The sequence below is a fragment of the Podarcis vaucheri genome (assembly GCF_965113315.1).
Source record: "Podarcis vaucheri genome assembly, chromosome: 12".
NCBI lineage: Eukaryota > Metazoa > Chordata > Lepidosauria > Squamata > Lacertidae > Podarcis > Podarcis vaucheri.
Window position 1 is genome coordinate 64,073,085 of NC_138750.1, and position 12,171 is coordinate 64,085,255.

The window sequence follows — 12,171 nt, forward strand, 5'->3', positions numbered from 1 at the left end:
TCACATTTGGCGGGGTCACTTACCTTCTAGGAGGGCTAGACACGGCCCGGAATCAACCCCCCACTTCTCCCAGTTTGGATGGCATGGCCTCTTCCTGCTTCTGGGCCAGCGGAGTCTGGCTCATCCCCCTGGGCTCTCAGGAAGCCTCCAAGAGATCGGAAGGAAGGAATCCCTTTTGTCGTCTGCCCAGTTCTGGCTGTCCTGAGCAGAGGGACCTCTACTTATTACAGTGTTTACGACCTATTTTGACGGGCATTAATAATCCTAGCCCAACTGAACTGGCTGCCAATTAGCTTCCACACCCAATTCAAAGTGCTAGTTTTGACCTATAAAGCCATTACCATTATTGTTATTATTTTTAACGATTCATGAAACCACAGTAAAACTAACAAACATTAAAAACTTCCTTATCTTAAAGTCAGATAGTTATTTATTTTCTTAACATCTAACAAGAGGGAAGTTCCACAAAGCGGGTGACACTATCAAAAAGGCCCCCTGCCTTGTTCCATGTAACCTCACTTCCCACAATCAGGGAACTGACAGAAGGCCTTCAGAAGTGGAAATCAGGATCCAGGAGGAACATATTAATCAAAGTCCCTGAAAAGTATTCATATACAGCCATTGTCTGCTTTCTCCCCACTGTGACATCTTTGATGGCCTATCAGACTGGTCTTCTGACCGAAGCTCTGTCCACATTCCAAGCATTGATATGGTTTCTCTCCTGTATGAATTCTTTCATGGACTGTGAGATAGAACTTCCGGGTGAACCTCTTTCCACATTCCAAGCACTGATACGGTTTCTCTCCTGTATGAATTCTTTGATGGGAAGTGAGACTTTCCTTCCAGTTGAAGCTCTTTCCACATTCCAAGCACTGATACGGTTTCTCCCCTGTATGAATCCTTTGATGGGAAGTGAGACCTTCCCTCCAGGTGAAACTCTGTCCACATTCCAAGCATTGATATGGTTTCTCTCCTGTATGAATTCTTTCATGGACTGTGAGATTGGACCTCCGACTGAAGCTCTTCCCACATTCCAAGCACTGATACGGTTTCTCTCCTGTATGAATTCTTTGATGGGAAGTGAGACTTTCCTTCCGGTTGAAGCTCTTTCCACATTCCAAGCACTGATACGGTTTCTCCCCTGTATGAATCCCTTGATGGGAAGTGAGACCTTCCCTCCAGGTGAAACTCTGTCCACATTCCAAACATTGATATGGTTTCTCTCCTGTATGAATTCTTTCATGGACTATGAGATAGAACTTCCGGGTGAACCTCTTTCCACATTCCAAGCACTGATACGGTTTCTCTCCTGTATGAATTCTTTGATGGGAAGTGAGACTTTCCTTCCGGTTGAAGCTCTTTCCACATTCCAAGCACTGATACGGTTTCTCCCCTGTATGAATCCTTTGATGGGAAGTGAGACCTTCCCTCCAGGTGAAACTCTGTCCACATTCCAAGCATTGATATGGTTTCTCTCCTGTATGAATTCTTTCATGGACTGAGAGATTGGACCTCCGACTGAAGCTCTTCCCACATTCCAAGCACTGATATGGTTTCTCCCCTGTATGAATTCTTTGATGGGAAGTGAGACTCTCTTTCCGACTGAAGCTCTTCGCACATTCCAAGCATTGATAGGATTTCTTCACCAATGGATTTCTTCGGAGGGAGCTTTGACTGAAGTTCTCTCTACACTCAGAATATTTACATTGCTTCTCCATGGTGTAGACATGGTCATGGTCTCCCTGGTTCTTAATCTCTGATTCATCACCATCTGCAAGAAAGAAAGAAATGGATCATAGCCTCAGGGAGAAACGCAGCCCTCGGTTATTGATCTTTGCTATTTAATGCTTGGGACACGGGAAGAACTGAAGGGAATTAAAAGTAAGGCCTTAAAGCAGGCTTCACTGCTTTTGTTGACAGGCATCAATGAACATATTTATGGAACCGGAATGTCAGGAGTGGGGCAGCAATAAATCACACCGAGAAAGTGAAGTTAACTCTTTATGAGACGCAACAGGCTGCTCAGAAGTGTCAGGTCTAGTGAGCACAGCAATACTTCTCTCTGGGTCTGGCCCCTATGAGCCAGTTGTGGGGACTGAAGGCCCTGCCTTCCCACAACTGACTAAGTCTCCTCCTCTCCCAGATTCTTCCCAAGGGATCTTTAATTCCAAAACAGACATTATGATCCAACAGGGAGCCTTACTGAGAGAGTTCATGATCCCACCATTCTCCTCCATGACTTCTTTATGCAGAGCTCTCTGGTCAGGATCCAGCAACACCCACTCCTCGTCTGCAAAATGAACAGCTATATCTTCAAAACATACTAGGCCCTAAAAGAAGAAGAGAAAAGTCTTGCTCTCAGACAGCAGAAAAATCATCTTCTACACATTGTGCTGCTGTTTTGTGTTTGTTTGTTGCCGTATGGTTTTAATGGGATTGTATGGCTGTACATTTTAATTATGGATGTACGTTTTTACATCTTAATGGAATTGTTTTCTTTTGTATTTTATTGATGGATATTCATCTTTGTGTAAATGGGTGGAACTCCACCTGGTATTCTTCAGATCCTTCTCTCTGCTCAACATTCCTCCCTTTCCTCTCCCTGTCTACTGTTCTGGAGGGGGAAACCTTCGCCATGCCCTACAGCCAACTTCAGGGTTGCAGGGGGTCACAGGGAGGGGAAGGAGGGGGAAAGCCCTATAGTGCAACTGATGGGACTCGTTAGGTGAATTCTGGCCCCTCTTCTTTATGGTTTGTCAGCTGTGGAGAAGCCTATCCTAGTATTAAATGTTACATTGGTAAATAAAACTGAAGGTACTGATAGATAATACTAGCATCATTCAGAAGGCTAGTGAATGTGAGGTGGTTGTTAATCATTCTCTGCACATAAACCTTCTGGAGTGGCCTTTACAGCCTTTGTTAAGGAGAATTTTGACAGAAGTCAAGAGCAGGAGCCTCTTTGCCCGCAATGGTCCTTCTCCCTACCTGATCTGGTTCCAGAGCTGATGTTTCTCCTCTGCCTCCATGCAAAGATGGATTAAGAGGTCTTGGCAGCATCATTCTGTCACCTGTGAGAGGCAAAGGGAGGTGGCAGGCCATTAGCACATGCTTTTCTTTGAGGTGAAGCAGTGCACCTCTAACTACAGATGGGGCGCTCTATGCGTGGGTACCTCTGAAGGTGACTCAGAAACTAAGCCAGAATGAGGCTACCAGACTGGTGACTGGGAGCAGCTGCTGGGACCATATAACACTGGTCCTGAAAGACCTACACTGGCTCCTAGTATGTTTCCAAGCACAATTCAACATGTTGGTATTGACCTTTGAAGCCCTATACAGCCTCGGCCCTGTAGACCTGAAGGAGCGTCTCCACACCAATCGTTCAGCCCGGACACTGAGGTCCAGCTCCAAGGGCCTTCTGGCAGTTCCCTCACTGCGAGGAGTAAAGCTACAGAGAACCAGGCAGAGGGACTTCTCTTGGCCCCAAGTGTCTTCCCCCAAAAGATGAAAAGAACCCACAGATTAGTTCCTAAATCCATAAAATGCAACCAAGGAGAGAAAAAGCTCCTTCCTCCTTACCCAGCGGCCTCTCTCTCCTGACCAACGGAGTCTTCTCTGCCTCAGAGGAATCCAGACCCATTTCTGCAAAGCTAATCTTTCCCTGAAAGAGCAACAAGGATTCAGAACAGAGGATGGAGAGAAATATTAGAAAAGGAATGGCAAAGGGAAAACCATTTGGGGATGCTATCCAAAAGCTTAGTAGAGGATTTCAGGATACTCTCCATTCTGTTCAGAGCCCCTTGGGAATATCCAGAGGACAGTCTCTCTCACCTGCTTTCTCTCTGCCTGCTTCCTCTCCTCTGCCTGACTCAGGAGGAATCCTTCGGCCAGGGCCACCGCCTGGGAACTGGTCTCCGCTCCACATTCCCTCACCCAGCTCTCCATCTCTGGCGGAAGGACAGCCAGGAACTGCTCCAAGATCACCAGGTCCAGCATCTCAGCTTTCGTGTGCCTTTCTGGCTTCAACCACTGATGGCAAAGATGATGGAGTTGGCTGCAAACTTCTCGGGGTCCTTTGGCCTCCTGGTAGCAGAACTGCCTGAACTGCTGGCTCTTCATATCAGAGTGGAGGGTGTCCTCCTCACCCAGGATCTTCTTCACGGACCTTTCCCAGAATCCCTCACTGCTCCCAGTGTTGATGGCATGACCCCTTCCTGCTTCAGGGCCGGCTGAGTCTTGCTCATCCATCTGTGTTCTCAGGAAGCCTCCAAGATATCGGAAGGAACCACTTGGTCTTCTGCTAAGTTCTGTCTGTCCTTATAAAAGCGGTTAGTAAATCCTACAAAGGAATATGTCTTTCTGTTATATAATTGATATTATTATCATTCTTATTTTATTAAAATCCTATATTTCAAAGGTTCAATGTGTTTTTTAAAAAATAATATTGACGGCATTATCAAGTACCTTTTCTAATGAGTCTGGCATCTTTTTTAGGGCTGGACGATGCCTGGTTTTCAACATCATAATACAGTATATCACCAGCATCCCAATACGGTGGTACATCGGGTTAAGTACTTAATTCGTTCCGGACCTCCTGAAACTGTTCTTAACCTGAAGCACCACTTTAGCTCCCATTAGCTGCCTCCTGCTGCTGCTGCCCTGCCGGAGCACGATTTCTGTTCTCATCCTGAAGCAAAGTTCTTAATCCGAGGTACTATTTCTGGGTTAGCGGAGTCTGTAACCTGAAGCGTCTGTAACCTGGGGTTCCACTGTATTCCGGTTTAAAAACAGCTGCAATGGTTGTCCATTCTATTGAAGGGGCTCCCCTGAGGGTTCACTTAGACCCCCCCCAAATCTGAAGAAGCGCCTCCTCCTTCCCTTCAGACCCTCTGGGGTGGGGAGGCTGGCAGAGGGGAGCAGGGCGGCCCCAGAAAGGGCATCCTGGTGGGAGTTCCTGGGCTGGGGCATACCCTCCCCACCGAGGCCCCCCCCTGGCCCCCAGGCCTCTGACCCCAGAGACAGGTCTTTCCAGGACCCCAACTCCTCCTGGGGCATTCTGGGAGTGGCAAGGACCCCGAGGTCTGGGAAGGGGAGCTGGCTGCCATCTCTGCCCCTCCTTCCCTCACCTGAAAGGGGCTCCTTTGCCTGCCTGCATCCCAGCATCCCGAGGGAGACCACCGGGGCCAGCTCGCCCCCTCCCGGCCTGTGCAGAGGAAGGAGGGGGGCGGGACCCTCCTCTCCCCGACCCCCCCTCCATGCACCCCCCCTCCCGCTGCAGCCCTGGGACCCCTTTCTCCCAAGGGGGGGGGGGAGAGGAGGCTCACCGCATCCCGGGAGGCGCCCCTCGCAGGCGAAACCTCCCCCGCTTGCAGGAAATGACGTGGGGAGGGGGAGGGGCCTTGCTGGGGGGGGGCTGGTCCCACCCCCTCCTTCCTTCCTTCCTCTACTCTCTAGGAATCCAGCTCAGTTCCCTGCAACCCTTGCAAAGCGGGAAGGAAGGATCCGGGAGGAGCCCCGCCCAGAGAGGGTTCCTTGGCGGGAGGGGGGCAGAGGAGAGAAGGGCTTCCTCCGGGCTTATGGAGGCTTCCAAGGGAAAACACCTGCAGTTCAGGTATGAAGATCCTGCAGCTCCGGCAGTTCTGCCACCTGGCGGCCAAAGGACCCCGAGAAGGTTGCAACCGGCGCCTCCAGTCTTCCTAGGAATCAAGCCTGGACTCCACCACAGTCCAGATTCTGAGCTTTGTTTAAGTACAGAAGGAATATTGCAGAAGGAATATTGTATAGGTTGGGGGGGGGCTGTTTCCCCCCCCCAGCAGATATCATGAACATGCAGCCCACTACCAAAATCAGCACCATCACTTTTGTGACTTTAGTGATTTCTCCCCACAAAACATTTCATCCCAGTTTTTTCTTGTATATTCAAAGGGCCTTTGCTGCACAATACCAAATGTAAGAATTCACTGACCAATGGATCTCTGTACTGGCTCACTGGGAAAACTTCAGAAATTCCTATAGACCTGTGAGCTCAGCTCCTCAGCAGCCCCTCTGCCTGATAATCCCTGGCCTCCTGATACCTGAGTGTCAGACAGGTAGCCATTCCAGAAATAACAAATCCAGACGTATTCATCAATCTGAATGGGGTTTATTTGCATGAAATCTTTCCTGATCCAAAGACACACACACACACCGCAGAAGTGGCAAGCAGTGTATGGATCTAAAGGAAGACTACAGTGGTACCTCGGGTTAAATACGCTTCAGGTTACATATGCTTCAGGTTACAGACTCCGCTAACCCAGAAGTAGTGCTTCAGGTTAAGAACTTTGCTTCAGGATGAGAACAGAAATCGTGCTCTGGCGGGGCAGCAGCAGCAGGAGGCCCCGTTAGCTAAAGCGGTGCTTCAGGTTAAGAACAGTTTCAGGTTAAGTACGGACCTCCGGAACGAATTAAGTACTTAACCCAAGGTACCACTGTAGTTGCAAACTCATGGCCACCCTGGCTTTTCAGAGAAGGGGGCAGAACCCTCTTCTCCCAGACTTGGGGGTCTTCTCCATGCATTAGCGCTCCTCCCCCTGCAGCCCTGGCCCCCCCTCTCCTCCCTTCTCCCCACTGCACCCTAAGGCAGAAAGGAGACTCGCCAGGTTCCAGGAGGCTCCACAGAGGCAGCCTTGGCAGAGCAGAGATGCAACAGCCACCTGCCTCCCCTTGCAGAAAGGGGCTTTTGGTCTGGAGGACCCTTCCCCCGCTTTTATTTCCTGCCCTGCTAGGAATCCAGCTCAGTTCCTTTGAAGCCTTGCAAAGCTGAATGCAGGTGGCTCTCCCCTCTCTCCCTCTGTGGTTTCTCTCTTGAAAGCAGGAGTCAACAACAAGCCCCACACATTGCACTGCCTTCGCTCCTAGGTGCTCTGGCACTGCCCACCCACCCCTGTGCCCCCTCCCCATTTTATTCCAGATGCACAGCTATGAGCTGGGTCTTGACTGGGTCTTTCATCAGACCACCGCTTTATTCCCGCTGCCACCTTGGGGAGAGAGGACCTTCACCCCTAACCTACCAAAGGAGGAGATGTGTGGTGGAACGCAACTGATTTATTAAAACAAACACACGAGGGTTTCAAATAATGTTGGGTACATAAACTTATGATTTCAAATGTTCCTGCTCCTCTTTTTGTCACCTGATTACAATGGGTGTTACAATGCTGTTTCTCTACTACTAGTCTAGCAACCCTGCTTGACAACAACCACTACTCTCACACTCTGTCTCCACTGAGGAGGTTGCTGGAGAAGCCAGGGAGAGACCTTCTCCTTGCCTTGCAGACCTTTTCCACCTGGGTTGGGAAAGTGGGGTCTGGACTGCTTGCCGTTGCTCCCAAGCACCTCTGAAGTACAGCAAACAGAAAATTCTTTCTTCGTCCTGAATACAATCCTTTGCTCCTTGCATCTGCTCAGAATGTACTTGGAATAATCGAAGGAGGACAGCAGGAAGGGAAACCTCAGCTTACCCTTTTCACAGAGGGAAGCCTGAAACTTGTGGCTTTCCTGGAAGATGTGTGTGTGTGTGTGTGTTGAGCAGAAACCAGAAAGAGCTTCAAGGGGACACGACCACCATCCTGGACGTGCTGAGGATGTCAGTGGCGGTCAGGAGCGCCACATATTAGTAAATTGGAGGCTCCTGAAGTACATGAATTGCTTGTCAAATTGCAGAAGTGACATGAAGCAGGTGGTTAACCCCTTGCCCAATGACTTGCACCTCACAGATCTGGCTAGGAAGAGCTATTGGGCACTGACGGTGTGTGCACTCCATGGCTTTGAGAGACAATGTCAATTTTTTGCTGGACTGCCAAATGAGACGAACACTGTTGCAATCCTCACCTACATATTCATAAAGTGTCCTCAAATTAAATTCACACACAGCCATTGATATGGGGTTTCTCCCTGCCATGAGTTCTTTGAAGGGCCATTGAGATTGACCCTCTGACATTAAAGCAGCAGCAAGAGAGATGTTTGGATCACTTTCTGAGCTCGAAGCATGGGTACCCCCAACAAAAATTTAAAAATTTGGCTGTGTAATTTGAAATTAATGTGATTTGATTGGCCTGTTAATAAAAATTATATTTTTTTAAAAAGAGATTGACCCTCTGACTGAAGCCCTTTCCACATTCCAAGCACTGATATAGTTTACCTGATATGGTACTAATATATTGGGAAATCAACACCATGGCTGGTGTGTTACTCCCTTCGAAGTGCCACTCGGGTGATTGATCTTCCGAGCCACCGGTGCAACAGATATCCGTAAACATCTGCACACAGTATCAACAGACAGTGAAAGTGAGGCTTGAGGCATGGATACGAAGCACTATGTTTATTATTTACATGACAAAGGAAAACATGGCTCCTCTTACTTTCTTCATCAGCAAGAGAAGGGAAAAGCAAAAACAACATCACGGAAACAGCGTATCTGAACTTCCGTTCCCATGACCTCCAACACTGTGGAATGTAAACAGACACCTGACAGCAACAATCACGCATCTGCAACACGAGGAATGAAATTCCCACTGATCTCACTGCTATGGCAACGTATAGCAAATGGAAGAAAGGGGAAATCACAAAGGAGGAGTATACACGAGTAGCCAACAGTTGCAGGGAGGTCTAGGCAGGCCAAAGCTCTGAATGAGCTCAGGCTTGGAAGAGAGATTGAAAATAATTTTAGAAGTTTTATTCAGCCATGTTCAAAGCAAGAGGAAGAACAAGCAAGTGGTAGGTCCTCTGCGTGGAAAGGACAGAGAAACGCTGTTGGGTGACTGAAAGAAGACGGAACCACTCAGCACCTACTTTGCGTCCGTCTTCCCTGAAAAGAAAGCACTGCCCATCCTGATGATAACAGAATCAAGGATGCAAGGAGACAGCTGCAGCCCAAGATAGGAAAAGAGGTAGTAAGGGAACACCTAGCTACTATAAATGAATTCAGATCTCCAGAGCCTGATGAGCTGCACCCAAGGGTATTAAAGGAGCTTGCAGATGTAAACTCAGAGCTTCTTTTTATAATCCTTGATAATTCTTGGAAAACAGGCGAGACCCCTGCAGCCTGGAAGCATGCAAATGTCCCCACCTTCAAAGGGGGGGGGAGACCCAGGTGACTACTGACCGGTGAGCTTGACATCAATACCAGGAAAAGTCCTAGAACATATAATTCGGATGTCAGTCTGAGAGCACTTAGATTACTAAAACCCAGCATGGGTTCCTCAGAAATAAGTAATGCCAAACCAATATAATTTCTTTTTTTGATGGAGTAACAAGTTGGTCAGTCAGGGGAATGCTGTGGACATAGTGTACCTTGATTTCAGTAAGGCTTTTGACTATGTCCTCCAAGATATTCTCACGAGAAAGCTGGTAAAATGTGGGCTGAACGAGGTAACTGTTAGGTGGATTTGTAGCTGGTTGACTGACTGAACCCAAAGAGGACTCATTAATGGTTCCTCGTCATCCTGGAAAATAGTGACAAGTGGAAATGTAGCCTTATGAGGCTTTGCCCTCGGGTGGGAAAAATATTGCACCTGGGAAAGGGAAGTGGGAGTCAACAGACACTCAAGGAATAGTTTTGGAGAAAAGGCTTTTTATTTCTACCATCCATGAACTGGTAGAAGGAGCAAGTGTGATAAGTCACAAAAAGCATGCACGAGTTCACAATCATGTGCACAATCATATATACCCCTTTCCAGTTCCCTCCTCCTTTCTCCTCCCTCAGGAGTCCTGCCCCATGTTGAGGTTCCTGAGCATGTACAGAAAGCTGTCTTGGGACTATTGTGGCCTCTTGGCACCCTTCCCAGGAAAGGGGGAATGAGAGTAGTTCAGCATGTCCAAAGATGTTGCAACTAGAATGAGATATGATTCAGTTTCTCAGGCCTGCTATGAACAGAGCCTATTCATTAGCCTTTAAAAGTAACATTTTGCCTATGCACAGCATCTTGTGAGAATAAGCAGAGACGAGCAGAGAAAAGCTGTTTTGGATTTTTAGAAGACAAAAGGAGTTTTGGACAGTTTTGAGGCCTGCGGTGAATAGTGAAGCCTGGGGTGATTTCAGACAGGATTTGGGTATCCTGTCCCTTCAGGATGCCGCAGGGATCTGTTCTGGGCCCGTTGGTCTTCAACATATTTATAAACAACTTAGATGAAAGAACTGAGTGGTGCTCATCAAATTTGCAAATGGCACCAAACTGGGAGGGGTAGCTAATGCCACAGAAGACAGAATTGGAGAACTGGGCACAAACTAACAAAATGAATTTCAATAGAGACGAATGTCAGGTTCCGCACTTTGGCATAAATATACGATGGGAGGAGACACCCGGCTTCCCAATAGTACATGTGAAAAGGATCTAGGGGTCTTAGTGGACTGCAAGCTTTACATGTGTGAACAGAGTGATGCAGCAGCAGCAAAAAAGAGAACTAATGCTATTCTAGGCTGCATCAACAAAAGAATAGTGTCCCGATCCTGTGAGACTTTTGATGGGAAGTGAGATTGCAGCTCTGGTAAAAGCTCTTTCCACATTCCATGCACTGATATGGCTTCTCCCCTGTATGAATCCTTTGATGAGCAGTGAGACTTCCCTTTTGACTGAAGCACTTTCCACACTCTTGGCACTGAAATGGTTTCTCCCCACGATGACTACTTTGATGCCGATGGAAGCTTACACTTGTATTAAAGCTCTTTCCACATTCCGTGCAGTGATAGGGTTTCTCCCCTGTATGAATTCTTTGATGGGAAGTGAGATTGGTGCTCCGACTGAAGCTCTTTCCACATTCCAAACACTGATAGGGTTTCTCCTCTGTATGAATTCTTTGATGGGAAGTGAGACTTTCCTTCCAGGTGAAGCTTGTTCCACATTCCAAGCACTGATATGGTTTCTCCAATGTATGAATTCTTTGATGGGAAGTGAGACTTTCCTTCTGCCTGAAGCTCTTTCCACACTCTTGGCACTGAAATGGCTTCTCCCCAGTGTGGATTCTTTGATGGCAAGTGAGACTCCACTTGGAATTGAAGCTCTTTCCACATTCCAAGCACTGATTTGGTTTCTTCCCGCTCTTAATTCTTTGACTGAAGCTCTCTCCATGCTCCAAATATTTATATGGCTTCTCCACTGTGTGGATTTTGTCATGGTCTCCCTTGTTAATTTCCAATTCATCACCAATTTCCAATTCATTACCAGCTGTATCAAAAAGAGAAAGACATTAGAGCACCAGGAAGAGATAGAGCTCCAAGTTATTATTATTTTTATTCTTAATTTATTACCCTTTGTCAGTTATAAAAGCATAGTAAATAGGCTGCCTAATAATAAAATTGTCATCATAATAACATTCCTCTCCTCCACACTTTTACAGGCCATAGATTAATAAACAATGGTAACTTACTAAAAGTCTTACTACAGGGTTCATTGACTTTTCTGACAAGCATTAACAGACATACTTATGTGAACCCGAGATTCAAAAATCCTGGCTCTTTTCTTTGATGGATTTTGTTTGATCTAATAATGGAATACAATCCATCTCCCATGTCAGAAGTCTCTTTGGTCTACCAAGAATAGACAGAGAGAAGGAAAGACATGAAAATATAACAGAACCTAACCACTCCAAAGCCTACATTTAAAAAGGCTAGGGCAGTTCAGACCAGCCAGATCATGATTTAAAAAGGCAAAATTGGAGGAAGAATATTCACAGATAAAACAGTAGGTAACTCTCCATTCACGGTTCACTGTGGGGCTGTCAAAATCCCAGATGTTGTGGGTCAGGCTTCCCCAACCTCAGCCCTCCAGATGTTTTGAGACTACAATTCCCAGCATGCCTTGCCACTGGTCCTGCTAGCTAGGGATCATGGGAGTTGTAGGCCAAAAACATCTGGAGGGCCGAGGCTGAAGAAGCCTGCTGTGGATGTTGTTGCTTAGCTCCATCAAAATACTTGAGATACATTTCATAGAGATCCGTACAGAATTTCAAAAAAGATATCATGATCCAACAAGGAGCCTTACCGAGAGAGTCCATGATCCCATGATTCTCCCCCATGACTTCCTTATGCAGAGCTCTCTGGTCAGGATGCAGCAATGCCCATTCATCGTCTGTGAAATGAACAGCTACATCTTCAAAGCACACCGGACCCTAATATAAAAAGGGAAAGTCTTCTTCTTAGAA

General features: G+C 47.1%; 2 protein-coding genes across 2 annotated transcripts in view; both read right to left on the reverse strand.

Moving 5' to 3' along the window:
• The window catches only part of LOC309514880 (uncharacterized protein), a 41,926-nt gene that overhangs the window by 25,663 nt on the left and 4,092 nt on the right, over positions 1–12,171 (reverse strand). The gene's annotated exons all lie outside the window — the stretch shown is intronic.
• On the reverse strand, positions 408–5,346 carry LOC309514906 (uncharacterized protein). Its single transcript, XM_082192379.1, has 6 exons — positions 5,322–5,346; positions 3,829–4,336; positions 3,577–3,658; positions 2,986–3,068; positions 2,204–2,330; positions 408–1,771 (listed from the first exon to the last, which is right to left on the reverse strand). Exons 2-6 carry the CDS (start codon positions 4,243–4,245, stop codon positions 609–611), a joined length of 1,872 nt encoding a protein of 623 aa, XP_082048505.1. The 5' UTR covers positions 4,246–4,336; positions 5,322–5,346; the 3' UTR covers positions 408–608.

What these genes read in the sequence shown, in the direction of transcription:
- LOC309514906 (XM_082192379.1), bottom strand. Translation starts at nt 4,245, where the DNA reads ATGGATGAGCAAGACTCAGCCGGCCCTGAAGCAGGAAGGGGTCATGCC. An exon ending in CAGGAGAGAGAGGCCGCTGG is followed by an intron (nt 3,069 to 3,576) that starts GTAAGGAGGAAG and finishes TGCCTCTCACAG; the next exon opens with GTGACAGAATGATGCTGCCA. An exon ending in CAGCTCTGGAACCAGATCAG is followed by an intron (nt 2,331 to 2,985) that starts GTAGGGAGAAGG and finishes TTCTTCTTTTAG; the next exon opens with GGCCTAGTATGTTTTGAAGA.